General features: G+C 36.1%; 1 protein-coding gene across 1 annotated transcript in view; it reads left to right on the top strand.

Moving 5' to 3' along the window:
* The window catches only part of LOC111145103 (HEAT repeat containing 1), a 48709-nt gene that overhangs the window by 6528 nt on the left and 15461 nt on the right, over nucleotides 1-26720 (top strand). The window contains exons 8-30 of the mRNA XM_022499745.1: nucleotides 73-206; nucleotides 1386-1488; nucleotides 2377-2487; nucleotides 2909-3026; nucleotides 4052-4156; nucleotides 6553-6648; nucleotides 7084-7172; nucleotides 8047-8258; nucleotides 9352-9473; nucleotides 9951-10142; nucleotides 12172-12355; nucleotides 12500-12636; nucleotides 13331-13523; nucleotides 17701-17870; nucleotides 18239-18397; nucleotides 19886-20128; nucleotides 20399-20530; nucleotides 21326-21429; nucleotides 21593-21736; nucleotides 22378-22496; nucleotides 22598-22719; nucleotides 24300-24428; nucleotides 26004-26234. Of these exons, the coding sequence (XP_022355453.1) occupies nucleotides 73-206; nucleotides 1386-1488; nucleotides 2377-2487; nucleotides 2909-3026; nucleotides 4052-4156; nucleotides 6553-6648; nucleotides 7084-7172; nucleotides 8047-8258; nucleotides 9352-9473; nucleotides 9951-10142; nucleotides 12172-12355; nucleotides 12500-12636; nucleotides 13331-13523; nucleotides 17701-17870; nucleotides 18239-18397; nucleotides 19886-20128; nucleotides 20399-20530; nucleotides 21326-21429; nucleotides 21593-21736; nucleotides 22378-22496; nucleotides 22598-22719; nucleotides 24300-24428; nucleotides 26004-26234 (3349 nt within the window). The remainder of the gene's footprint in view (nucleotides 1-72; nucleotides 207-1385; nucleotides 1489-2376; nucleotides 2488-2908; nucleotides 3027-4051; nucleotides 4157-6552; nucleotides 6649-7083; nucleotides 7173-8046; nucleotides 8259-9351; nucleotides 9474-9950; nucleotides 10143-12171; nucleotides 12356-12499; nucleotides 12637-13330; nucleotides 13524-17700; nucleotides 17871-18238; nucleotides 18398-19885; nucleotides 20129-20398; nucleotides 20531-21325; nucleotides 21430-21592; nucleotides 21737-22377; nucleotides 22497-22597; nucleotides 22720-24299; nucleotides 24429-26003; nucleotides 26235-26720) is intronic.

Genomic DNA, 26720 nt, shown 5'->3' with positions numbered 1-26720 from the left:
TATACTGGGTTGTTTTTCTTTAAATTGCCGTATATTTGACTTCTGAAGTTAACATGTACTTATTTCTCAAAGGCCATTTCCTCACTTGTGCAATGTTCCTGATCTCATTACAATACTTCATGGGATTTCTGAAATATATGACATCAGTCCTCTTCTGCGTTACATGCTTCCCCATCTGGTTGTCTCCATTGTTAATCATGTTACAGGTATGTGGTTTTACATTTTGTGTTGAGAAACTTAATGTCTAAGATCAGATTCTCTTAAAATAGGAATCACATTCATGTTATTATCTTTAAGATATTTAAAGGTTCTAATTAATTGTTCTGTGTCATTTATTGTTCTGTGTAATTTATTCTTATGTGAAAAACATTTGAGGTGGGGAGTAGGTTGTTTGAAGGGAGATCCTTCCTTATTCATTGAAGGATATACTCAGAATTCTGTTTTGTTTTGTTTTTTAATGTGTGTTTTGTTTTGTTTTTTACCTATCTGTACGTGAAGACAACTATGGAATTATTTTAAAATGATAAATGTATGTTGCCAAGTAAAACTTCCCTTTCTCCTTTAGATATTTAATGAACTTCAGTGACTCATTTATAAATACTCAGTTGCCAAAAAAGTTTTTCTCCTTTGAGTCTTTGACCATAGAGCAAGAAAATCTCATACATAAAAACCCAAATTTTAAAAAAGTCTTTAATTAAAAGTGATTATTTCCATTATTTGCTTTTTTATCCTTCAATAAATACAGAAAGACAAGAAGAAATGCTTGGTCCTATTACCGCTAAGAAAGACATACTAAGGAAGACATCTCTAAATTATGTCAGTCTGTTGAAAATTAAGTTTGCTTACCCAGATCTTGGTTTACATATGTTTTTCAGAAACATGACTAAATGTTTAAAAGTACATTTTTCCTATTTTGGTGGCGATGAGTAATGTCCCAATCTTTGAAGGCAGGGCCAGCATACATCTATGGTCAGTCTGGAATATTAGATGACACCTCTTGGTTCAGTAAGGTGTATCGAGGTGATGATTGAGTTTGTTTTCAGAGCTAGTTTATTAAGACCTAGGCTTGGGTCCCTACTTCAGCCCCTTCTAATATGACCTGGAATGACTGTTTTTTGGACTTCTGTTTTAGTAAGATAGTCATGAAAAACTTGTTAAAAATAAAGAGAATTTCAGGGAAAGCATAAGTGAGGGTAACGTATACAAAAATGTAAAAATATATAAATGGCTAAATAGGTAAAATACACTTTTATAAACAGGTAAAAAGCTGGTTTCAGATGAATATGATTTAAAGTTATTCCTATAGGAGGGTTTTCTACTGTAAATTTAATAATGTAAGTGCAAAAAACTTCCCAATCAATTTTAATTTATGTTGTATACTAAAGGAGAAGAAACTGAAGGGATGGATGGTCAAATCTACAGGAGACATTTAGAAGCTATACTTACAAATATATCACTGAAGAACAACTTAGACCATTTGTTGGCTAGGTAAGAAGGTATTATTTCTGACATGCTTTTGATTTGTATTTTGTGGTTTTGTATACTTTTTAGAATTTTCCAGTATGTCTTTATGATGTGCTTCTAGATTTGTCAGTATCATTTCACTAATTAGAAGTACTTAGTGCAATAATTGTGGCACTAGAAGGAAAAAATAATTTCTCTCTAGTGCTCATGTGTGATCATGGAAATTTAATCGTTAAGCTAAATTTGGGTTATAGCTACATGTAACTAGTGGCTGTTTAGAGTTTCCCATTAATAAATGATCAAAATGCCTGAAGCAATACCTCACAGTTGGCATTTAGTAAATATCAATTAGAAACTTAATACTGAGGGTTGGTGTGAAGTGAGGGTTATTTCTTATTTTTCTGTAAAGATAGTTGTTCCCCATTTTCTTTTTTTACTGAAAGGGCAACTTGATAGAAATGCAAAGAATGTAGGCACTGCATTCAAACACGGGCTTGAATCCTGCCTCTCTCATTTCCAGGAGAGTAGAGTAATAAGTTCTGAAGGTCAGACTGCCTGGATCTGGTTTTGCTGTTGTGTAACATTGGCCTGCCTGCTGGTGTGTGTCATTCGTGCCCCTTGCTCACAGAGTTGTCTTGTGAATTTCATGATAGTATACATGGGAAGTACTGTGGAGAGTGTGGGCCCCCGGATCAAACTAGAGTTGAAAACACACAGTAGGACTCACTAAGTGTTGGCCGTGGTGCTTCTCCTCCTTCGATCTCAGGCAAATTACAAGAATCTTAGCCCTGGTTTTTGTCTAAAGAATGACTTCTACCTTGTGGAAGTATGGCAGATGATATTTCTAAGGCATCTAGAACATAATGAGTACTCAGTAAATAGCTCTCATGTCTGCTGGTACTTGTTTTGCAGCCTTCTTTTTGAAGAGTATATTTCATATAGTTCACAGGAAGAAATCGATCCCGATAAAGTATCTTTGCTTAACGAACAGTTTCTTCCACTTATCAGACTTCTAGAAAGCAAGTAAGTTGTGTGTTTGTGCTGTTCTCTAATGTGTGCCTCTTGATTTATAAAAAGATTCACAGGTCACATTGAAATAAAGTAAATGAATTCTAAAGAGGCTGTCCTTTTTGTTCCCCCTTGAGGAAGACAGGTGAGGGATTTAGGTATATTTGAAATTTGACTTTCATATAGGGAATAGGGGCTATGTGGAGACTATAGAGAGTATAATTTTTTTTTACGGAGAGTCTCTGTTGCAATAGTCATAGTTACAGACTTGATTAACATCACCAGATTTTACGTATACTGTTTTACGTATACGTTTGTTAAAATTGTAAGTCTCAGTCTCAGTAATTTCTGAAGTTTTATTTGTTTTTTTATATGTGTAAGGTGCATGTGGTCAGTGACTTTACCAAGAATAATTAACTCATTAATTTCTTCCCAGATATCCCAGAACATTAGATGTTGTACTAGAGGAACGCCTAAAAGAAATTACAGATCTAAAAAAACAAGAACTTTTTCATCAGTTTATCTCTCTTTCCACAAGTGGAGGAAAGTATCAGGTAGGTTTTTCTTCAGAGAAATTACTACAATTATGGGTATATTTGTGTGGTTCTTTGAAGAGCTCTGGAAGGAAGTTTGCTACTTCATACCTTTCTTTGGAAAATTTTATGGACAGGTGAGATTTAATACAATTTATCTAGTTCCCTGAAGTAAGGCTGTGAGGCAGGGGTTGAATCATTGGAAAAGGCACAGTAATTTAAATAACTGAAGGGATATGTATTTTGGAAGAGTATTGTTTGGAAATGTTACAGATGATCATCAGCAATCACTAGAAGGTGGCTTCACGTAGTTTCCAGCATGTTCTTATTTTTGTCCCATATCTGTACTTTCCAGTGCAGTACCCACTTGCTATATATGGCTATTTAAGTCATTTATTCAGAAAAAGGGAGGTAGATTTTAATTTCATGAGCATGTTAGAACTTAGAAATTTCCTGGTGAGTAACCCTAAATCTTTCTACTAGAAGTTAGGCAGTTCTTAAAATTAGCCTTGAAAATAAATATGAAGAAAAACTTGATTGTTTTGGTTTTTCTTTTCTAATAAAATTAGACTTTCATCTTTAATGGCATTTCATTCCCAAGTCTTAGTGAAGTAAGTTGTCATAAATCTGTCACTGTTGTATCATTTAGATAAATTGCTTTCTGTCTTCAGTGACCAATTTTTTAAATTTCTATTTTCATTTAGGTGCTACTACAATGATATATTTTAGGTACTTCTCAGTCTGGAATCAGATCTACATAAAGAATGCAAAGTTACTTCATAGGATTGCTTCACTAAATAAACCTACCCATAGACATGAGGGTACTCAAAGTCACAACATTAACAATATACATTTTGTTCATCTATTGTAACTCATACCCTATTCTAGAAACAAAGATTTTACTTTATTTCATGGTGTCTGAAGTTAGATGGTTATTATCAAATATGTTGGGCATTTTGGGATGGTTTTCTCTAGTTTTTATTCTTGATCAGATGCTGTTCAGATTTAATGGTGAAATAATTTGGTGATTGTGATGAATCCTATAGTTTCTTGCAGATTCTGATGCTTCCCTGATGCTCAGTCTGAATCATCCACTTGCTCCTGTGAGACTTCTGGCCATTAATCATCTGAAAAATATGAAAACATCAGAGGTTTGTATCAGATAGCTTCATTTGTGGTATTTTTATCCTTATGGTGAACAGTGTCATTCTAGAATAAGAAATTGAAGTTACCAACTATAATTAACATTGTGTAATTACAGATACAAGATGAATAAAGCAGAGGAGAGTGTACAGGACAAAGATTTAGGACCATACATACCAGCAGGCGGCACTTTTAACTTGTGTATGCTCTACTAACAACTGTCTTCACATGTTTCCACGTTGCAGATTATTATTTAGCTTAGTGTTTTTCAGACTAGAATTTCTAGATTATTTACAGAGGCTCACAAATTATCTGAGAATGTTTTAGTTTTGAAATTTAACTTTGATAGTCTCAAGTTCAACATGAGTATATTTGGGAACATGGGAATGAGAGCTTTTGGGACGCCGTTCATGATCTCAGTACCTGCAGTTGTATTTGTGTTTCACATTTTGGTGGCTGCGAGAAGTAAGTACAAAGGCTGACTTAATTTGTAAATAATGTCTTTATACCAAAATGGTATTTTAGAAGACTTTGTAATGATTCAAATGAAGCATTATTTTTCAGAATTGAGCCATTCAAACAATACCTTCACGATTTTTGCTTTGTTTGCTTACTGTTGATACTATATTCTTAAAATTTTTCTCCCACTTTTAAATGGACTCATTTTTACATAGCCATCAAATCATGGGTTTGAAGAGCTCATTGGTAGAGATATTTTACTGTTGTTACTATAATTGAAATGGGAGTGTTCATGGCTGTGATATCTGAAATCCTCTTGTATATGTACTACTATTAACATATTTGGAAAATTTCTGGAATAAAAAAAGTGGTCCTAGAGTTGTTTCCCCATGGCATGTAGTACTACAAACATGCTGAACTCAAACTTGTGTCATGGTTGGTAGATCCAGATTCATGTCACAAGTAGAATTTAATTTCAGCTAATCATAATTACCCTAATAAATACATTTCAGTTTGAGTTTTATTGGTTTTATAGGGTTTTTAAATATTGGACTTCAAATTTTTTTTGATATTTTTTATATTTTTGAGTTACTTAATTTTAAATGATCTGTAAATAATAAAAGTATTAGGATCTGTGAGAATGTTTCTTTAAAAATGATTGTAGTATTCAGATTTATAATCTATTGATTTTGATTCATTTCTGATCTGGCATAAGGTTACATTTCACAAACTGCTGATAAGTATGTGCTATTGATTTTTTTTTTTTTTTTTTTTTTTTTTAGTTAAACTACTGAATTCTGGTCTTTGTTTTGATGGGAAGATTCCAGTGTCTAGAATGAAAAAGGGATTCCTGGAAGCTCCTAATACTCCTAAAGCTGTTCTCAGCCTTCTTTTACTCTTAATCCCTACCTCCCCTGTCCTTTTCTGGATCTGGTTAGATTTTCAGTAAAAGGCACTGTATACATCTGCCTTTTAGGTTCAATATTGTCATTACAGTTACTGTCTTTCTCTGCATGCTTTGATTTCACTTTCCCTTCTCCATCAGTGACAGAACATAGATCCTATTATAGAATTTCAGATTGGGATATTTGGCTACTTGTTAGCTCTAGAGAAAATTTTGGTGACATTTGGTACATGAGATTTGAGCTTCAGTTTTGTGAGTTCTAGGGATTTGGGTTTTATCTTCCAACAGAGAGCCCTGTTACTTTTTTATAGCATTATAAAAAATGCCACCTACAGGTAGGGATATATTTAGGTTGGCTTGTAGTCTTACTTTTCCATTACTTTGAATGATTATATGCTTTATTTTCTTTTGTTAAGAAAAATAGGATCTCTTTTGACAGAGTGGCAACTGGCTTCTCAGCAGATGTCCTTATCCTTGTAAAAAATCTTGATAATGATAGCTAACTTTTAATAGTACTTACATTGTGTAAGGCCTTGTTCTATGCACTGACAGGTATTATTTCATTTTGTGGCAGTCCTTTGAGATAGGTGCTATTATTAGCTGTCTTTGATAGACAAGAACAGACCTGGAAAGGTTAAGTAACTTGCTGCAGGTCACACAGTTGGTAAGTGGTCGAGCTAGGATTTAAACCAGATGTTCTGGTTCTTTAGTCTATGCACTCTCAATATCTGGGCTCTTGTTTAGCAAGATGAACTTCTTAATGCAAAAATTATGTTTGGATTATACATATTCTATGGTATTTTCAGTAGAAACTGGGAAAAGTTTGGACCAAATAATTACCCATCTAAAAAAGACCCTTTAGAGATTATCAAGTTCAGTGCAAGTATGCTTAGAGTGTTTGAGTTTGTGTCTAGGGTAGAGCCTGTATTTCTTGACAGATAATGAGTGCAGTGCTTTTCATAAAACTAAGCTTTCTTTTTAATGTAAACTCTTGGGAGGTTTTAGCAATAACCAAATTTACATATTTTTTCTCTTGCTTAGGAGAGTGTTGATGAGTCTTTCATAAAAGAAGCTGTTTTAACTCGATTAGGTGATGATAGCATAGATGTTGTTTTGTCAGCTATAAATGCATTTAAGGTGAGTGAATTTGTTTGTTGAAATACACAATTTGTAAATATTTTTTCATTCCCAGGTGATTCTCTGCTCTAGGCAGGAACATATTTGGAAATTATTCCTTCATTGGGAATTTGTTCTCCTGAGAGCATAGACTTAAGCCTGATTAAGGAAAGCTTATGGGAAAAACTAGACTGCAGAGTTTTATGTATATGGAAGTTCTTCAAGAGGGAAACGTGCTTTGTGAATTTTTATCATTAGTAAATACCTTGGGATCATGGAAGATTGTCTCATAAATGCCACTTTTGAGAAACTGTTCTCATAAAGCTTTGAAATTATATGAGGACTGTTGGGAGATAAATTCTTTATAATTCATTATTTTTTTAAAGTTCATTTAACAAGTACCATGTGTATCTGAAGCAAGTGAAAATTTACTTACGTGTGTTTCTTCCCCTTTAGATTTTCAAACAATATTTTAGTTCAGAAGTGACGGTTTCAAATCTTCTCAGCCTCTTTCGAAGAGCAGAACTTTCAAAAAATAGGGAATGGTATGTATTCATTTCTCCTCATACTGTTTTGAATTGACAGAATTCTACGTCCATTTCAGTTCTATTTTCTTTCTTTACATTTTTGCATCTTATAATTTAGTTACATGGCCCTTTGGTCATGGTAGTGGAATGGACCATAATGTAACTTGTGCATCATAAAAAGAATGAGGGTTTGTGGGGGTTCTCTATGTTTGAAATTTTTCTTAATAAATTTTCTTAATAAAAATTTTCCTAATAAAATGGAAAGATTACATAATGGTGACATAAATGGTGAAATCTGAGAAGTAGGGTAGGAAGTAGTTTAATTTTCTGCTTTATATAATTCTATTTTATTGTTTTATAAGGATAGTATATTACTTTATAATTAAAAGTAAACATATTAAAATAAGCTCAGAGGCACATGGTCACCTGTAGTGTTTGATGTACTCTAGTTACTTCATTTTTCGCATCTAAGCTTTTTGCACTGAAAAAAATGACCTAAGCTCCTGGGGGGAGGAGAGCATGTCTTACAGATTTTTGTATCTGTCATATTTAGTTCTTAGCACACACCATGTGTTTATATATTTTTTTAACTTATGATTGAATCCTTCATTTCTAATGGAGTTAAGATACGTTGTGAGATACATATTTTATGTTATAGTCAACCTAGTGATTTCTCCAAAAAAAAAAAAAAAAGCAGTTTACAATTACTGTCCCAAATAGCTCCCTGTTAGCATGGATTTTGAGTGATTGTCTAGGGTCTCTCCGAATAATGTGTTTGGTGAGGAGATCAGGATAGTGTCAGTTGAGCGGGAACAATGTAATAATTTTTTTTTTTTGCTGAATTTAAGTTTCTAATGGGTCCCTCCCTCAACCAAATGTGTTTGTGTTTCAGGTACAAGGTACTTGAGGTAGCAGCAGACATATTAATTAAGGAAGAGATACTGAGTGAAAATGATCAGTTGTCAAATCAAGTGATGGTGCATCTGCTGCCATTTATGATTATTGTCAATGATGATATGGAATCTGCTGATACGAAGATCGCCATATATTTATCGAAATCTGGAATTTGCTCTCTGCACCCTGTATTAAGAGGCTGGAAAGAAAGTAAGAAATTTGGTTGCCTTTGGGGGGCTGGGGAACCAACAACACTTTAAATACTTTAAAAAGAGGGGCGTCTGAGTGGCTCAGTGGGTTAAGCCTCTGCCTTCCGCTCAGGTCATGATCTCAGGGTCCTGGGATCGAATTCCACATCGGGCTTTCTGCTCAGCAGGGAGCCAACTTTCCCCTCTCTCTCTGCCTGCTGCTCTGCCTCCTTGTGATCTCTGTCTCTGTCAAATAAATAAAATCTTTAAAAAATAAACAAATAGGGGCGCCTGGGTGGCTCAGTGGGTTAAGCCGCTGCCTTCGGCTCAGGTCATGATCTCAGGGTCCTGGGATCGAGCCCCGCATCGGGCTCTCTGCTCAGCAGGGAGCCTGCTTCCTCCTCTCTCTCTCTGCCTGCCTCTCTGCCTGCTTGTGATCTCTCTCTGTCAAATAAATAAATAAAATCTTTAAAAAATAATAATAATAAATAAATAAATACTTTAAAAAGAAAAGTACAATTAAGAGTTGGCTCTAATCATTATTTGAAATCATGTTTGCTATGGTCTGTGTCAGCAAGATTTTTAAAGATTTTTGCCAAGGTCAGAAACCTACGGTTGACTCTTGAACAGCATAGGGTTGAATGGCATGTGGATTCACTTAAATGCAGGTATTTTTTGATAAATACAATACTCTAAATACATTTTCTTCTCTTTCTGATTATTTAAATACTTTTTTTTTTCTCTAGATTACAGTATTGTAAGAATACAGTATAGCATACTTATAACATTAAAGGTGTGTTAACTGTTTGTTATTTGAAGGCTTCTGGTCTGTAGTAGGCTATTAGTAGTTAAGTTTTTGAGGATATATGCAGATTTTCTCTTGTGTTAGGGAGGGGCATTGGCACCCCCATTCCCCACGTTTTTCAGTAGTCAACGACAATGAAAATGAAGCTGACCCAGAGATAGATTCAGAATTGGATAAAAGGAAAAATACAGAGCAAACCTTCATAGGAAAATTGAAACTTTTGCCTAAATTTCTTACTCTACAGAATTCATGAGGCGAGTATTGGTGATACAGGGGTCCTCTGTGTTCATTTTTTTTTTTTTTTTAACAGCTCTTGAAAATGTGATTAAAAGCACAGAGTCAGGAAAACTAATTGGTGTAACAAATCAGAAGATGATTGCAATATTGGCTGACAATATAAGTTCAGGGGATCCTTCTTCAATGTTAAAGGTGGTACGTATGCTGTCAAAGACCACCCCTGGACTTCCTAAAATTTTATTAGATTCTCAGTGTTTGGTTTACTAGATTTTTTAAAGTAACTTTTACATTTTTTACTACTTTATTATGCTTTAGACATGTTTGGTTTTACATAGTATGTTCTGCAGAGTGTTTGAAATCTTCTACATTTTATATAATTTTTTTGTGGTTTTACATTGGACTGTAAGAATAGTGTGTACTTTTTTGCTTTCTTGTTTCCTGTCATTTAAAATATAAAGTCATATATTTTTTTTAAATAACAATCTCTAAAAGGATGTTTTTTCTCTTTTGCTTTAGTAAATCTTTGTCAAGGTTTTAGGAGTATAATTTTAAAGCATTTATCCAGTTGCCAGATGCAATTATGTTCATTATAATTCTGAGATTATTTAATTTTATTATTACTTTAGAAATCAGTGAAGAGCTACCAGTAATGGAGTATGTTTATTTTTCAAGGTGGAAGACTTAATAAGCATTGGGGAAAAGGAGTGCTTTAGCCTGAAGCAGAAAGTGACTTTTCACGTGATCATGGCTGTGCTTGTTTCTTGCTGTTCATCTTTAAAAGAAACTCACTTCCCCTTTGCGATCAGAGTCTTCGGTTTATTGCAGAAAAAAATAAAGAAGCTTGAGAGTGTGATTACTGCGGTGGTAAGGAGTGCAAAGTTTTTGGAACATTGAGTAAAGTGGCAGCCTGGCTTACTAATCACAGCAGCACTGAAAATTGGGGGCTGAAATGCTAAATCTTTGGATACGAGGGGTGAATATGAAGCAGCCTTGGGTAGCAATAGGTAGAGAGTTAGAGAATTTAATTGAATTATAGAATTTCAGGGTTGTGATGTTCTGTACCTGATAGTTGACTCTTCCCTGTATTATCTTTATTAATTACCTGAGTTATACTTAACTACACTTTGTGATGAAGAATTCACTAGGCATGTTATTGCTTGAACAAAATATTTACTTCATTCTGTTATTTACTAAGAATTGATTTTTTTTTTTTAAGATTTTATTTATTTATTTGACAGAGATCACAAGTAGGCAGACAGGCAGGCAGAGAGAGAGGGCGAAGCAGGCTCCCTGCTGAGCAAAGAGCCCGATATGGGGCTCGATCCCAGGACCCTGAGATCATGACCTGAGCCGAAGGCTGAGGCTTAACCCACTGAGCCACCCAGGCACCCCACGAATTGATTCTTTTTAAAATAATTTGAGAGAGAGAATACACTTGAGAGGGGTGTGAAGGGAGAGGGAGAGGGAAAGAATCTCAAGCAGACTCCCCAAAGAGCACAGAGCCCTAAGTGCCGTGGTCATACAATCCTGAAGTCATGACCTGAGCCGAAATGCAAGAGTCAGATGTTTAACTGAGCCACCCAGGTGCCCCAGGAGTTGATCTTTTGTATTATTTTAATATTACATCAGATTTGGATCTCACCAGCTATTATCTTTGACAGTATTGGCTAAAGAGCATGTTTCAGTTGTTTGTATTTTACCTAGTATCACATCTTGAGGTAATAAGATGATTTCTTTTAATATTTTTAATAGTATTTTGTTTTTGTCTTCCAACAATCAGAGGGCTCCTCATTTTAGGGTTCACTGAAACGAATCACATCTTTCTTACATTTACATATACCCTGAGGATTTTATAAGTTCTAGCCATAGTCATTGTTACCTAAAATTATGTAAACTTGAAAAGGATGAATTTTTCAGAGCTCCTGGGTGGCTCATTCAGTCAAGCATCTGACTCTTGGTTTTGTGTTAGGTCACGATCTCAGGTCATGGGATTGAGCCCCTCCTTGGCTTCTATTCTCAGTGCGGGGTCTGTTTACATTCTGTCAACCTCCCTCTTGTTCACGTGTGCTCTCTTTCTCTCTCACTCTCAAATACATAAATAAAAATCTTAGAAAAAAAATAGAAGAGTGGTGGATTTTTATATTTTAAAAAGTAGCCCAGATAAACCCTTCTTAATTTCTTTCTTTTGTAGAATGTAATAACCTGAATAGTATTTGCCCTTGGTATTAAAAGTATGGACAAATGGATTGTTTTTTATATGTGCAGATAACATGCTGTTTTATATTCGTACCCTTTGTAGGAGTCCTGAGTCTCTTTCTGGCTGCAGCAGCACACTGAGCCAATAAAATCCCTCCCTAGAGACATTTTCTCAAGTCTGGCTTTGGGTTATTTTCCTTCTTAGTTAGTACTTTGCACTCTTCTGTACAGGGTCTTGTTTATCATTTTTCTTCTTGTTTTCTCCTGCTGCTTTTTAGTATCTGCTATATAATTTTTAAACACCCTCACATTTCGCTACTTGTGTAACCTATTTGCACCCCATTAGAAGTATGTGACATGAGAAAGTTCCCTTTAAGGGTCTCCTGGAAATCCAACTCCTTTCTTTATAGAAATGTGCCATTTAATAAACACAATTTATATGGATAACATTTGTTTTTAGATATGTGTTTCAAGGAAATATAGATAAAATGAAGCTGTGGATAACTTAATCTTTCTGTTGTAAATAGTGGTAGTTAAACCTTACAAATTTGGTTAAAGCTATTAATCCTGTCCTCAAATGCTCATAGAGACGAAATTTTGGATATTACCCAATCATATATCATTGCAGTTCCCCTGTGTATAACCCATGTTCAGAACTCCTTCATATTTATGCTCTTTGTTTCCTTTACTATTTCAGGAAATCCCCTCCGAATGGCATTTTGAGCTGATGATGGACAGAGAGATACCAGTGGAACTGTGGGCCCATTACATAAAGCAGCTCAATTTGGCCCAGCGTGTTGCTGTGGAGGACTCTGTTTTACTCATATTTGCACTGAAAAATTTTATTCATGCACTGAAGGGTCCTAAATCTTTTCCTAAAGGTAGGACAAAGTGTGACTTTTGAATGTGATACTCAAGAAAACAATTATTTTCTCCACAACTATTCTTTGTTTTGAGTGAAAAGTTCCCAGCATGTGTTCACCTAAGTTTATTCATCATTTCTCTCTCTCTTCATGTCCTTGTAGATGATATATGGTGGAATCCCGAGCAGCTGAAAGAAGACAGCAGAGCCTATCTGCGCTTGCTTATTGGGCTCTTTGAGATGATACTCAGTGGTACTGATGCCACTCATTTTAGGGTTCTGATGAAACTTTTCATAAAGGTACTAGGCTCATCTTTTTCAGGCATACTCTTCCCTTTCAGAAGATATAGCAGAGTATTTATGACAGTTTAATGAAAATGAAAGTAGATTTTTGAACAGTGCAGAGGATGGGGTAATATACACGGGCCCTGTGAGCTAGTGGTACCATCATGACACCAGTCAGTAGGCCAGAGACTAACATTGCTGCATGCCTAGTTCTAGTGGTGTGTTCGGCCTGTCATGTATTTGCTAATCACAGTTCATTACCAGTGAGAAACTGCTGTTCAGTGGGGTAGGTTAGCTTGTGCAACTCAGTTAAGAAATTTCATGGACCTCCGTGTTGCTAGGTCCAGCAGTTAAGTCTCTGTTCTTGTCTTACCCCTTTCAGCAGCACTTTGGCACCACTGGTGACACTTACTCCATCTTGGAATTCTTCCTTAACAGGGCTTCCCCCTCACCACGAGTCTTGGTTTTCTGCTTATTTTCACATGTTGTTACGTTGTCCAGTGTGTACAGAGTCAAAGTTAGAGCAAGTCCTTTGGATTCATTTACATACTTCTCATTGGTTAAAATAAGTATGAAAAATTTTAAGTCATGGGACAGGGCAAATCATTGCAACGAAGTGTTTTCTGTAATTGTACACTAGTGAAAAGAGGATTTGGAACTAACTAAATGTGAGTAAAAATTAAACTTCACTGTCGTCTATTTAATTTAGGTGCATCTAGAAGATATTTTTCAGTTATTCAAGTTCTTCTCTGTTTTATGGACATACGGGTCTAGCCTTTCAAATCCACTTAACTGCAGCGTGAAAGCAGCACTGCAGACTCAAGCTCTTTATATAGGTTGTGAGATGCTCTCTGCTCAGAAGGCACAGGATAAACAGCAGCTGGCATCTGTATCTTCTCCAGGTATCGTGAGTAGCGTGTTGTGTTCTGTCATGACCGACTTTAATGCTTTCTCTATATGTAGTTTATGTGGGTTATAGTTGGGAGAATTTCTTTTTAACTTTTTTTTCTGAAGAGTACTCACAGTGTGTGCACACTCTCTGCTGTCTACGTGTGTTTTAAGTTAGGTGTATACATATAAATTCGTATGTATAAACTGTATATACGTATATATAAATTATTTTTTTTTTAATTTTACTTATTTGAGAAAGAGGGCATGCACACCAGCAGGTGGGGAGGAGCAGGGGAAAGGGAGCCCAACGTGGGAATCGATCCTAGGACCCCGAGATCATGACCTGAGCTGAAGGCAGACACTTAACTGAGGCACCCAGGAGCCCCTATATAAACTACTTTTAATAACCAAAATGGGTTGTTAATATCCAGCTATTCGTGTTCTGCGTTTCATCAGTAAAGGGTTACATGGAGAAGCCACGCCATTTAATACAGTAATGTATTCATCTGACTACTTAGAAAATGGGTCTCCAATCAGAAAACCTTTCTGAATTTGTCTCTTTAATCATGTGTAACTCATTTTCAGGTTGGGCACTCACTAATAAAACACCCCAAGTTTAAGTTTATTTATTAAGTTTATTTTTTGATAAAATGAAATTTGCAAATTTCATGAAGTTGATGAACGTGATACTGGAAAATAGGTACTTTAAAGCTACTGACCAAAAAAATAAAAAGCTACTGACAAATGAGAGGATCTGGCAGAATTAGACCCTGTAGCGATTAAAGATGAGAGAATTGATAAGGATGATGCATATGATTGATACTTCAAACTGGAATGATTTTAATGTCAAAGGAATAAGAGTGGCCCTTGGGAAATTTGAGGGTATTCTAGATTTTTTTTTTTTTTTTAATTCTAAAATTGCTTTTTTTTTTTTTTTTTTTTTAAAGATCTGTTTATTTGAAGTGAGAGAGGGAACACAAGCTGGGGGAGTGGGAGAGGGAGAAGCAGACTTCCCACAGAGCAGGGAGCCCAATGTGGGGCTTGATCCCAGAACCCCAGGATCAGGACCCGAGCGGAAGGCAGATGCTTAACGACTGAGCCACTCAGGCACCCCCTAAAATTGCTTTTTATAAATGTTCTGTGAAAGTAAAGTGAATGATCATATGTTTTTCCCAAAATCATTTCTGTTTATCTTTCATTAGCTCTGTGAAAGAGCACATAATTACAATTGTAACCAAAATTTTGTTAAATACAAGGTAATGTACATACATAGATTTCAAGTTTTACTTAAAAAATAAAATCCCATGAATGTAATTTCTTTACCACTCACTGTAAAATTGCCTTCCCTTTTTTTAGGTAGACTTACTTTAAGAAGGTTTTTTTTCCAGTTTTTTTTTCTGCCTTGGATGAGAAGGCCCTCCTGTACATTTTTTAAACTCTAATTCTTTAATAAAGTATTAAGTATTACATTACAAGTATTCTATAGTAGTACTTTATATAAGAATTTATTTTAAAATGTTTGCAAATTATTCCATTGTATGGAAGTAGCATGATTTATTAAAATGGCTATTTTTGTTAAATTTGGGAGTTTTCATAAAGGTATGTGTATTTTATTTAGAGGTCATAACTATTTGGATTTCCTAATTAAGTATGAAATGTCTGTTATCTTTTGGTATCAAAGGCAGTAGTTTCTGAGGACCCAAAGACTTAACTTTTGCCCAGTTTTGCTGCAAGATAGGCTCCCTGTCTACCTCTGACTTGTCATCTGTCACTTTCCTTCTTCCTAAAGTACTTTTGCATTTATGCTGCTAGAAATGTCACAGTACTCCACTGAAAACAGGAGAGATGCACCTTGTTCTACTGGGAAGCTCAAGGAGTGCACACTAGAGTCCCAGGGGGCCTAAAGTGGAAGGTCATTTAGCCATTGCACCTGTCCTCCGTGCTCTCCTCTTTGAGCACACAGTGAGCTTCTATGCATACCTTGTCTGTGAGGAGTCCAGGAAGTGTTGGCTGATACTTCTTTTAATCTGTTTACAAAAAATGTTATGCCTGTCAAAAGAAAAAGGTATTGGCATATTAATATAGTATGCTGTTATTTGAATTAAGTCTTTGTCAGTGGCTTGGGAATCTAACCACCGTTTATTGCTTTCTGTCCAGATACTTACTCAGTTCAAAATTTGCTTACATACAGCAAATTTTGTTAGATGAATAAATATTTAACCTCATTTGTAAAAAGATGTAGACTGGCTCTGGTTTTTTAATACCTGATCAATGTAGTACATTCATTTATATATTTAAAACCAAAGCTCAGTATTTTTTTTCAATTTTTGTGTAAAATAACTTTTAAATCTAAGTAAAATGATTTGGGAGAATGAAGTCACAGAGATTTTAAATGGAAGAACATTCTTAAAAGCTGATTGTTTAAGGTAGTTTTTGCTTACCTTGAGTTCCAGTATGTTACTGAAACATGGTAACTGTAGTACTTTGTTCTTTGAATTCGTTTTTGAATGATACAGGGAATTTTAGCAAATAGTATCTTGACCTGATGCTGCCCCTTGCATGAATTCAGCTTTCGAGCTGATTGTTTCTGACTTTATGAGTTAACATTACAGAGACCAGGAAAGATTTCCAGCTTTCAGTTTACCTTCTCAGGTTCAAAAGTTTGTTGAGCTGTTTCTTAGCATTCCAGAAATGGAATATATGGAATGGATCGTTACTACCAAAATAAAAGTTGGCACAACTCGCCTCAGTAGATAGCACAGAATAAAGCTTAAGTAACTAATTACCATAAAAGGATTTTAGGTATCGTTTTCTCCCAAAGACATTTTTTCAAAAAAACCTCAATTCACTTGAGCTTACAGATACTCTACCAGATTTTTGAAACAGGTTTTTCAGTGCTGTTGAACTGAGCAGGTCATAGAATGAAGAAAAGCTTCCAGATGCTTTGTCTAAACAAGTGTAACGTTGAAAATTGACAGTTCTTCCAAATAAACAGAAAACAATAGGCATGTTTCTTTGAATAATAATGCAGATTTCTAAAGTATTTGCAAATTGAGTCCAGTATATTTTTAAAAAGCACGTATTTACCCAAATAGAGTTCATTCCAATAATACAAAATTGGTTCAAAATAATTAACTCTTAATATAATTAGCCATATCAATTTGAAAGGAGAAAACCCATACCATTTTCCCAAAAAAGTGAAAAGGCATTAGATAAAAATCAGTAATTCTAATTAAGTGGCAGCAAAATAAGAGTAATAAAAATACTTCTCAGATCAAAAGCTAGCATTCTTAACTGCAGAGTTAAAAGCATTCCTTCTAAATTCATTACATTACTGGGCTTGGTTCTAGAAGTAGTAGTTGGCAGCAATAGCTATTTCAGATACTGACGGAATGTATGAATAAAAAAGCTCTAGAATTTTTAGGTGGGTTATTAAATGGGACATCTGGCTAGCCATTTGGAGACATTAAAAGTTTGACTCCAATCTTATTCCTTAGACAGAAATTTCATGTGAACTAAAGATTTCACATTAAAAAAACACACAACTTAGCTCTAGCGGTAGAAGAGAACATGTGATACATGTGGCCTCTCTCAGAATATGAAGATAGACACTTGAACAACTGACTCCGTGTGGGGAGGGCCTCTCTAAGCAATGTATAAAACTAGAAGAAAAATTAGACTAATTTCTGCTTTAGAAACTCAGATGTCCACTAAAGACAAAATATTTGCAAAGCCTGATACACAATGGGTAGTTTACTCTGCGTACTTGCAAGGATGTATGTAAAGAGATATTTGTGTTAGCAGTTGTAGTGCTGAGAGATAAGGAACAACTGAGTCACCAGCAAGATACTGGTTTAAAAAATACAGAAAATACAGTGGAGAACCAGCCAGTTTTAAAGAATGATTTAGATACACTTACATAGAAAACACTTCAAAATAAATTGAGATGTAATCATTCTGTGTGTGTGTGTGTGTGTGTGTACATTGTGTGCTCTGCTCTCATTTGTATGTTTTCAAAAGGATGTAGTAGCATATAGCTAATAACATGTTGCTAGAATAGTAAACAGTGAATGGTCTTCAGAGAGAATTTCAGTGAGGAAGAAAACTTCGACATACCCTCTGGTACTATTTAAGTTTTGTACTGTTTAAATTTTTTAAGTTGCTTAATATTTTCCCCTTTGGTTTTAGTGGTAATATCTCTACTCATTAATCTGGGAAGCCCCATAAAAGAAGTGCGAAGGGCCTCCATTCTTTGTCTCCAGGCCCTCAGTGGAGTGGTGTCTCAGTTCCACCTGGTAATAGATCATTTGGTTCCTAAAATAGAGGAGATCACCTCAGATGCCACCTATGTTGCTCAGGTAAACTCATCATCAAAGAAGACTGATTGTGTGCGCATGCCTGTGTATACCTGTGAACGGTTTTGTCCTCTTTTGACATTTTGCTTTGTAGGGATTTTGATCGAGTCAAGTCACTGAATTTGGAAATTGATGTCAGTATCTGCACAACTTTCTCTTACCGTTTTTAAAAAAGATAGCATACAGTGTTTCAGTATGTGGCTTTTGTTAGTACTAACTTAGAGGTATTGTACCATTTCCTTTTAAGGTTTCAACAGGAAATGAAAAATGATACACTATCATGTGATTTGGAAAAGACTTCTATGATTAGTACATTTAGCCTTTATAGTTTCTTAACCCTTTTTTTTCTGATTTTCTTTTTGGTGTGCTAGGATTTAGCTACTTTATTTGAGGAACTACAGAGAGAAAAGAAACTGAAATCTCATCAGAAGTTATCTGAAACTTTGAAAAACTTACTCAATTGTGTATATAGTTGCCCATCTTACATTGCAAAAGATTTGGCAAAAGTACTTCAGAAAGTCAATAATGAGGTATGTGCAATTCAGGTGGCTTACACATTCCATGTAATGTTACTAAACACTATTGTATCTGCTAGTGAGTGAGGAAAACATTTGCAGGAGTTACAGATACTCACTCAGAAGTGAAATTTTTCTTTCTAATTTGGGAGAGGGAAGTGAGATGTAGAAACAGAGAACACAAAAAGCAAGTACTGGTGGGTTTTTTTCTATTTTAAAATTGTATGTTATCCCTACTTTATCATTTACTTGAAGTGAATTTTAAAAAGTAAAAACATGGGGAAAAACACTGAAGATGCACTGCTGAGAAAACTGTTGGTTTGTGTCTTCTGGTGGAAATCCTACACAAGATAATGTATTTGGACATAAGCATGAACATTCTAGAATCCTTTGTTCATTCATAAAATGTGTGTGTTTGAACATTAATTCTGGGGGAAAATCCACAGCTTTCATTATGTTGTGAGGGAGGCCCTGGCACAAAGGAGGTTGTGAATCACTGGTTTTTGTGATGGCACGTGTGATCAGACTGTTCCAAAGTGCATGGATGCTTCACCAGTCTCAGACTGACTGCAACGTGGAGAACTAAAGCAGGGGTCAGTGGAGTGAAAACCACATGATCACATTTTCCTAGTGGCAGCCAACAGATGGCATTGAGCGGCTTTGTGTCATCCCTTGTAGTTTAAACTAGGAATTGACTGTCTTGTTCTGTGAAAGACCAAATAGTAAATATTTGTTCTGTGGGCTCCACAGTCTTTCTTCTTGCAGGTGCTTGGCTCTGCCATTGTATTGTGAAAGCTGGAGCCAGTTATGTAAACATGAGCTTGGCTGTATTTCAGTAAATAAAATTTACCAGAACAGGTGGACCTCTGGATTTGGCCCACGAGCCATAATGTGCTGGCATTTGGTTTAGTTGTTAAAGACCTCACATACATAATTTGGAAGCTCTGTTTGAGGAAATATGCAGTGTTTGCTAAAATTTATTTTTGTGGTCGAAAACTTTAGTTTGTGTTTCTTGTTATCAGAAAGTCTTGGGATACCCACAAATTACTCCTCATTTCTGAAGGGTTTAGAGCTTTTGACCATTATAAACTGAACCATCAGAGAGAACCTGAGTGCTTAATTGGATTAAATAGCCTTGCTCCTGTCCAAGGGATCATCTTTTTTTTTTTTTTTAAAGATTTTATTTATTCATTCGACAGAGATCACAAGTAGACAGAGAGGCAGGCAGAGAGAGAGAGAGAGGGAAGCAGGCTCCCCACTGAGCAGAGAGCCCGACGCGGGACTCGATCCCAGGACCCTGAGATCATGATCCGAGCCGAAGGCAGCGGCCTAACCCACTGAGCCACCCAGGCGCCCCCCAAGGGATCATCTTTAATTGTTTTTTTTTTTCTCCAGGCTAAGCTCCCAGGCTTGCAACATCATATCTTGGGATGTCTTTGTAAAGCAAGCAAAAATAGGTGTCAGTATAGATAACTGTTTGCTAATAAATTTCTCCAACTTTAGATGGTGCTTTCTCAGCTGTTGCCTATGGCTGAACAACTGTTAGAAAAAATCCAGAAGGAGCCGACAGCTGTCCTAAAAGATGAGATCTTTATTTTACATCTCACTCTGGGAAAATATAATGAATATTCAGCTTCCCTTTTACATAAGGACCCAAAGAGTCTGGATATATTTATAAAAGCTGTACATACAACAGAGGAACTTTGCACAGGAATGCCAACCATTCAGATAACAGCTCTTGAAAAGGTCAGTGACTTTTTTCAAAGACTAAAGTATGTTCAAGCTCTTAAAATTTTGTAATGTTTTACTTGGAGAAGCTAAAGTGGACTGGACATGTTTTAAAATGGATATGATCTGTTTGGCCTGCTTTTGCAAAATTGAGTGATATGTATGTGTGATAAAGCATTTTAGCTGACAAAATGGGAATGATATTACGTCATAAGAAAGAACTATTTAAAGGTCATTTTTGGGATTCACATTTGTTGAGCTCAGTTGCCTTTTTTCTACCTCCTCTAGATTACCAAGCCATTTTTTGCAGCTATATCAGATGAAAAAGTTCAGCAGAAGCTTTTGCGCATGTTGTTTGATTTATTGGTGAACTGTAAAAATTCACATTGTGCTCAGACTGTTAGCAGTGTTTTTAAAGGGGTAAGTTACGCAGTTTCTATAATTTATTTATTATTGTTCTCTTCCAAGTAACACCATGTTTAACCAACCTCTGATATCCAGTGCTTTTAGAATATCAGATGTTAGCATTAATAAGAATCGTGGACAAGTAGCTCATAGAGAAGTGCAGAATCAAAATTATAAGTCTTCACCATGATTTTTATTTTGTGAAATATTTATATCTTAACCAGGTTGGGTATAGTGTTAGTTTGGCTCTTACATTAGATGGGATCTGTTTATGCAAGGATTTTCAACGGAGTATTACTTAACAGAGTACTCAAAGGGTTCTACTTAATTTAAATAGTTGTTTGATATGTATATCATGGAATTGAGCATGTGCTCATTGGTTTATATGTATATTAAAACATAGCTGTACATCAGAACAACCACTTAGTTACTTTGTTGTTGAAAACACAGAGAACAAGTTCACAAAAATAGGTACTAGTATGGGGAAGTCCTAGTATGCAGATTCACCAGCTCTCAGTATTTAACATATTTTCTTAGATTTCTAAGATGCAGATTTCTAAGTGAAACAAATTAAGGTGCAGAGCAGTGTGTATACTACACTCCTGTTTGTGTGGTGTTGTTTTTGTCTTTATACAGCTGTTAGGACATGGAAAAGAATATGGTGGCATTTGCCTTTGGGGTTTGGGATTGGTTTGGGCTCTGAAGTCCTAGGAAAATGTGAAAGTGGACATGGACATTTAAGTCAACATCTGTTTCTCTAATTTTATCCCATTGAAGTGTATCATCAGTCATTCTTCATTCATATTTCAGATTTCTGTTAATGCTGAACAAATCAGAATAGAACTGGAGCCACCAGACAAAACAAAGTCCTTGGGCACAATTCAGCAAACGAGAAGACAAAAAATGCAGCAGAAGTAAGAGCTAGGAGTGCAATGAAAACATGCTGTTTATTCCCCAGGCCTTGAATGTTATGAAACCATTATAATTTTTTGATGTGCATTAATTTGGCATACATAGTATGATAATTTTTACTTTGCATTGATAGTGTTTGCTTCTCAAATATTTTCTGTTTCCCAGAAAATCACAAGATCTAGAATCTGTTCAGGAAGTTGGAGGTTCTTACTGGCAAAGAGTAACCCTCATCCTAGAATTACTGCAGCACAAAAAGAAACTAAAAAATCCTCAGATACTGATACCAACTCTTTTTAACCTGCTGTCAAGGTACTGACACTTGCCTTTGCATTTGATCTATGAGAGAATAGGATTCTAATTCATGCACATCTTACTTAACATTCTTTTTTAAAATATAGTCTTTTCTTAACTAGTCTCTAAAATAAAGCAAGTTAAGTACTGTAGTTGAAAGGTTAAAAGAAAGTTGTTAGGTACCCATTGTCAGTGCCCAAATTGATCATCCTCTTATGTTGTATAGTGAATAACCATTCCCCTTATAGCCTGTTTCTTAACTTTCAGCATCGAGTTCTTGGGGTATCCTTACTTTAAAGATAAAGGGAGAAACCCGCTATGGTTTTTAGGTATAAATTACCAGATAGCTGTAGTGTTTGCCATTGTATTGTAGATAAAACTTGTTTTTGTCTGAAGAGAATGTAATTCTCAAGGTGGTTCTCTAAGATTTCAAATAGGTTGATGGAGAGTACAACAGAGAAGAGAGATAAAATTTGACATTAAGCACCTGCCCATATGAGAAAAAAAATCAGTTAGAATCTTGTGTTTTATAGGCTGTGTTTAATGTAAATATTTTAGTTACTCCTAATTAAATATGTATTCTGGAGAGTGGTCATTAATGCATAACTGAAATTGTGTAACTTCATTTCCCATTATGTCTTTGCCGGTGGGTCCTGAAGGAGCTTAGAACCTCTGCCACCGGAGCAGGGAAATATGGAATACACCAAACAATTAATTCTCAGTTGTTTGCTCAATATCTGCCAAAAACTCTCTCCGGATGGTAGCAAGATACCAAAGGGTATGTACTTTGTTGGAAGGAAACGATGGAAGGATTACTTGCTTTGCGTGCATATGTACCTACCACTTAGAGATTTTTTTTTTTTTTTCTCCTCACTCTAGATGTTCTGGATGAAGAAAAGTTCAATGTGGAATTGATCGTTCAGTGCATCCGTGTTTCAGAAATGCCGCAGACCCATCACCATGCTCTTTTACTTTTGGGTACTGTTGCTGGAATATTTCCTGTAAGTACTAATGATTTGAGACTTCAGCAGATATTTTGATATTTTCTTTCTTCAGTGGAAATGCTTAAGCGCTCACTGGTCTGAATTCAGTCGACTTTGGGTCTTATTGGTGGGACTCTTAGCCCTGTCTCTTAACAATTGTGGCACTGTAGCTGGTTGATCTTGCTAAGCTTCAGGTCCTCTTCTTGTAAAATGGCAATAATAGTAACCTTCTTCATAGGATTATTGTGAGGATGTGACTGGGTAGTTTATGGTTTGCACTTAGCACAGAGCCTGGCACCATGTAAATTATAAGCAGTAGTGTTGGTGTTTCTTGACAAAAATTACCATCCCACGGTCCTCAGACAGCTTTCATCCAGTGAGTTGAGAAAAAGTACTTTGATTATAAACCACCTCGGTTAGAGAAATCATGTTCCTTATAGAAGTACATCTTTTGAAGGTAATTGAGATTTTTTTTCCTGTTGAGGATTTAGGTCACAGGTTCTTAACCTGGGGTTCTCTGGGAGCTTTAGCGGTCTTTCAGTATACTAAACATCATGTAGATTTTATGCATATAGGACTTTTTTCCTTGGAAGAGAATCAGTAGCCCTCAGAGGAGTTGATAACTAGAAACAATTAAGAATCATTGATATTTTTTCTTTGCTTTAATTGAAATATAGTTCATTTACAATAAAATTCATCCATTTAAATAGATTCTACTATTCACTGATTTCAGTATGTTGACAAAGTTGTATAAATATCACCATTCTCTACTTCCAAAACATTTTCATCACCCCCAGAGGAAACCCCATACTCATTAGCCGTCACTCTTTATTCCCTCTATCACTGTAATTTCTGCCCCTGGCAAACGCTGATCTACTTTCTCTCTCTTGGTTTACCTGTTCTGGACATTTCATGTAAATGGAATCCTATTATACCTGTGCTTTTTAATGCTTTACTTCTTTCACTTAGCACAATGTTGTCAAGGTTCATGAATGTTGAAGCTTGAATCAGTATTTCTTTTTTATGGCCAAATAATACTCCAGTGTATGTATGTGCCAGATTTTGCTTATTTGTTGGTCAGTTGACAGACATTTATTTCTATGTTTGGGGTATTGTGAATTATGCGCTGTGAACATTTGTACATGAGGTTTTGTATAAATATGTTTTGGGTTCTCTGGTATATACTGAGGAGTGGAATCTGTGTGTCAGAAGTTAACTTTAATTTTCTTAGAAACAGCCAAACTGTTTTCCAAAGCATCTATATAATTTTGTACCCACCGGCAGTTACGAGAATTCTAATTTCTCTAAACCCTCACTGCTAGCTGATCTTTTTTTTTTTTTTTTTTTTTTTTTTTTTAAGTCATCCTAGGGTGTGTGAAGTTTCTTAGGATTTGGATTTTGCATTTCCTTAAATGCCTAATGTTGAGCATCTTTTCATGTGCTTATTGACCATTTCTTTACCTTTGGAAAAATGTCTTTGTGAATCCTTCGCCCATTTTTAAATGGGGTTGTGTCTTCTTTTATTGCTTGACTATAATGAATCATTGATATTTGATGTGCTTAAAATGGAAAATGTTGAAAGATGTATTTTCTTTCAGGATAAAGTTCTACACAACATCATGTCTATTTTTACATTTATGGGAGCCAATGTCATGCGTCTAGATGATACTTACAGTTTTCAGGTTATTAACAAGACTGTGAAGATGGTTATTCCAGCACTTATTCAGGTAAGCTGTCTTTATACCATCAGTAGTTTATTGTTTAAGTGTGCTCCATACCCAACATGAAGCCCACCACAAGGCTTGAACTCATGACCCTGAGATCAAGACCCAAGCTAGTAAAATCAAGAGTCAGACGCTTAACTGACTGAGCCACCCAGGTGCCCCCGGTTTTTTTGTTTGTTTGTTTTTGCTCTTTAAATTTTTACATAGTATGAAAGTAGAAGTAAATAAGTGATATTAAAAGCCTTTCTGAAATGCTCAGGTATTTGTGCTTCTTACATTTCAGAATGCTGAAGCTAATAATTAGTTTTAGTAACAATGTCCGCTCCCAAAATACAAGGAAACATGCGTAACTCGTTTGCTGTGCTAAAAGGGTAGAACTATACCTGGGGCTTATTGTTATGCTGACAAAGTGAATTTAAATTTGCCGTATATTTCAGGATGTTGCACTTGGATAATACCATTATGCAAGTTAGTGGAGGTAGGACATTTTAGAGCTACAGTGGCAAATTTGTTAATTCAACAAACATTTTCCAAGTGTTCTCTACGAGCCATGTATTCAGATGATTGAGTCTCTGCCAGGAAAGATGAACCATTTGAAACTAAAAATCATCCTTAAAAATGAAAGAGCTTGATCATCTGCATGAATTTTCTGTTTACCCCCACCTGTTGTTAATGTCTTCTTCACATTATTGGCCATTCCAGGGATGACCCTATTCAGCACTCATCTTCTTTTAATCTTGGTATTAGGTTGATACTCTCTGTGTCCAACAAGTTGGCAAGTATTAAAAGAAAAATAACTGTATGCATCAGCATCATATATGCCATTGAATAGGTCCGTGCTAAAAGAGTTCAGAATAAAAGACAGCACCCATGAGCCAGGAAGACCACAAAGTTTCATAAGAAATACAATTTGAACTGATAGGAATGGAGGACAGGATTTGCTTGATGAAATGACAAGGTCCGGGAATGTGTACAGTGTGTGTGTGTGAAGAATGTAAGTTAGAGTGATGTGTGGAGTGTAGAGTGTTGAGACAGGGAGAAGTAGAGGGCATTGGTTCATTCATTCTTGCATTCAACAACTGTATTTGGAGTATCAGTTCCAGAGTTCAGTGGTTTGAACATTATTCTGTAAGCAACAGGGAGTTTTTGGCCTTTTCTGTGTTCTGCTTAGGTAGATTATACCCATTCTTCTCCGGGCAGAACACAAATCCTTCTTGTTGGGTGCAGGCTCCCAGTTGGCCTAAGAGCAGACTTGTTCTGAGTGCCACATACTTGGGATCTGTCATTCAGTACCTCCAGTTGGCATCATTCCCCACGTGAATCTTGTTCATACAGATGATAAATCTTCTTTGTGGCGGGGCTCACATCCCACACGTTGTATTCCCCTCAGGGCCATGCAGTCCCTGGTATGTAATCTGTACTCACTGAATATTTACTAATAGGTCCTTGATTATTCATGTTCTTTTGATCATTTTGGTGGGGGGGGGGCACATCTGAAGGCCTTCCCAGGTCTACCTGAAAGCTTCCTTGTGAAGGGTTATTTGCTCCTACTCATTGTCTCTGCTTGCTATTCTGCAGTCCGATGGTGGAGACTCTGTAGAAGTCACGAGAAATGTGGAAGGAATCGTGGTGAAAATCATTAACGTGTTTGTGGACGCGCTGCCGCACGTTCCAGAGCACAGGCGCCTGCCCATCCTTGTTCAGCTTGTTGATACATTAGGTGCAGAAAGATTCCTCTGGGTTCTTCTCCTCCTGCTCTTTGAACAGTATGTCACTAAAACAGTGCTGGTGGCTGCCTATGGAGAAAAGGTCAGAGTTCAGGGTGGGGTGACTAGAAGGAAATGTTGATGTTTCACACATTCTTTGTGATACTTTCCAGTTCATGTGTAGGGCCGGTGATGCTTATGTCTGTTATTTACTTATTTATTTGTTTATTTATTTTTTAAAGATTTTATTTATTTATTTGATAGAGATCACAAGTAGGCAGAGAGGCAGGCAGAGAGGTGGGGGGGAAGCAGGCTCCCTGCTGAGCAGAGAGCCCTACAAGGGGCTTGATCCTAGGACCCTAAGATCATGACCTGAGCAGAAGGCAGAGGCTTAACCCACTGAGCCACCCAGGTGCCCCTATTTATTTATTTATTAAAGATTTTTATTTATCCATTTGACAGCACAAGCAAGCAGAGTGGCAGGCAGAGAGAGTGAGAGAAGCAGGCTCCCCACTGAGCAAGGAGCCTGATGTGGGACTTAATCCCAGGACTCTGGGATCATGACCCTAGCCAAAGGCAGATACTTAAC

Source organism: Enhydra lutris, unplaced genomic scaffold (assembly GCF_002288905.1).
Source record: "Enhydra lutris kenyoni isolate GAN:26980312 unplaced genomic scaffold, ASM228890v2 scaffoldscaffold12, whole genome shotgun sequence".
NCBI classification, from domain to species: Eukaryota; Metazoa; Chordata; class Mammalia; order Carnivora; family Mustelidae; genus Enhydra; species Enhydra lutris.
The sequence above is the reverse complement of the archived record's forward strand: the minus strand, read 5'-3'. Positions and strand labels throughout refer to the sequence as shown.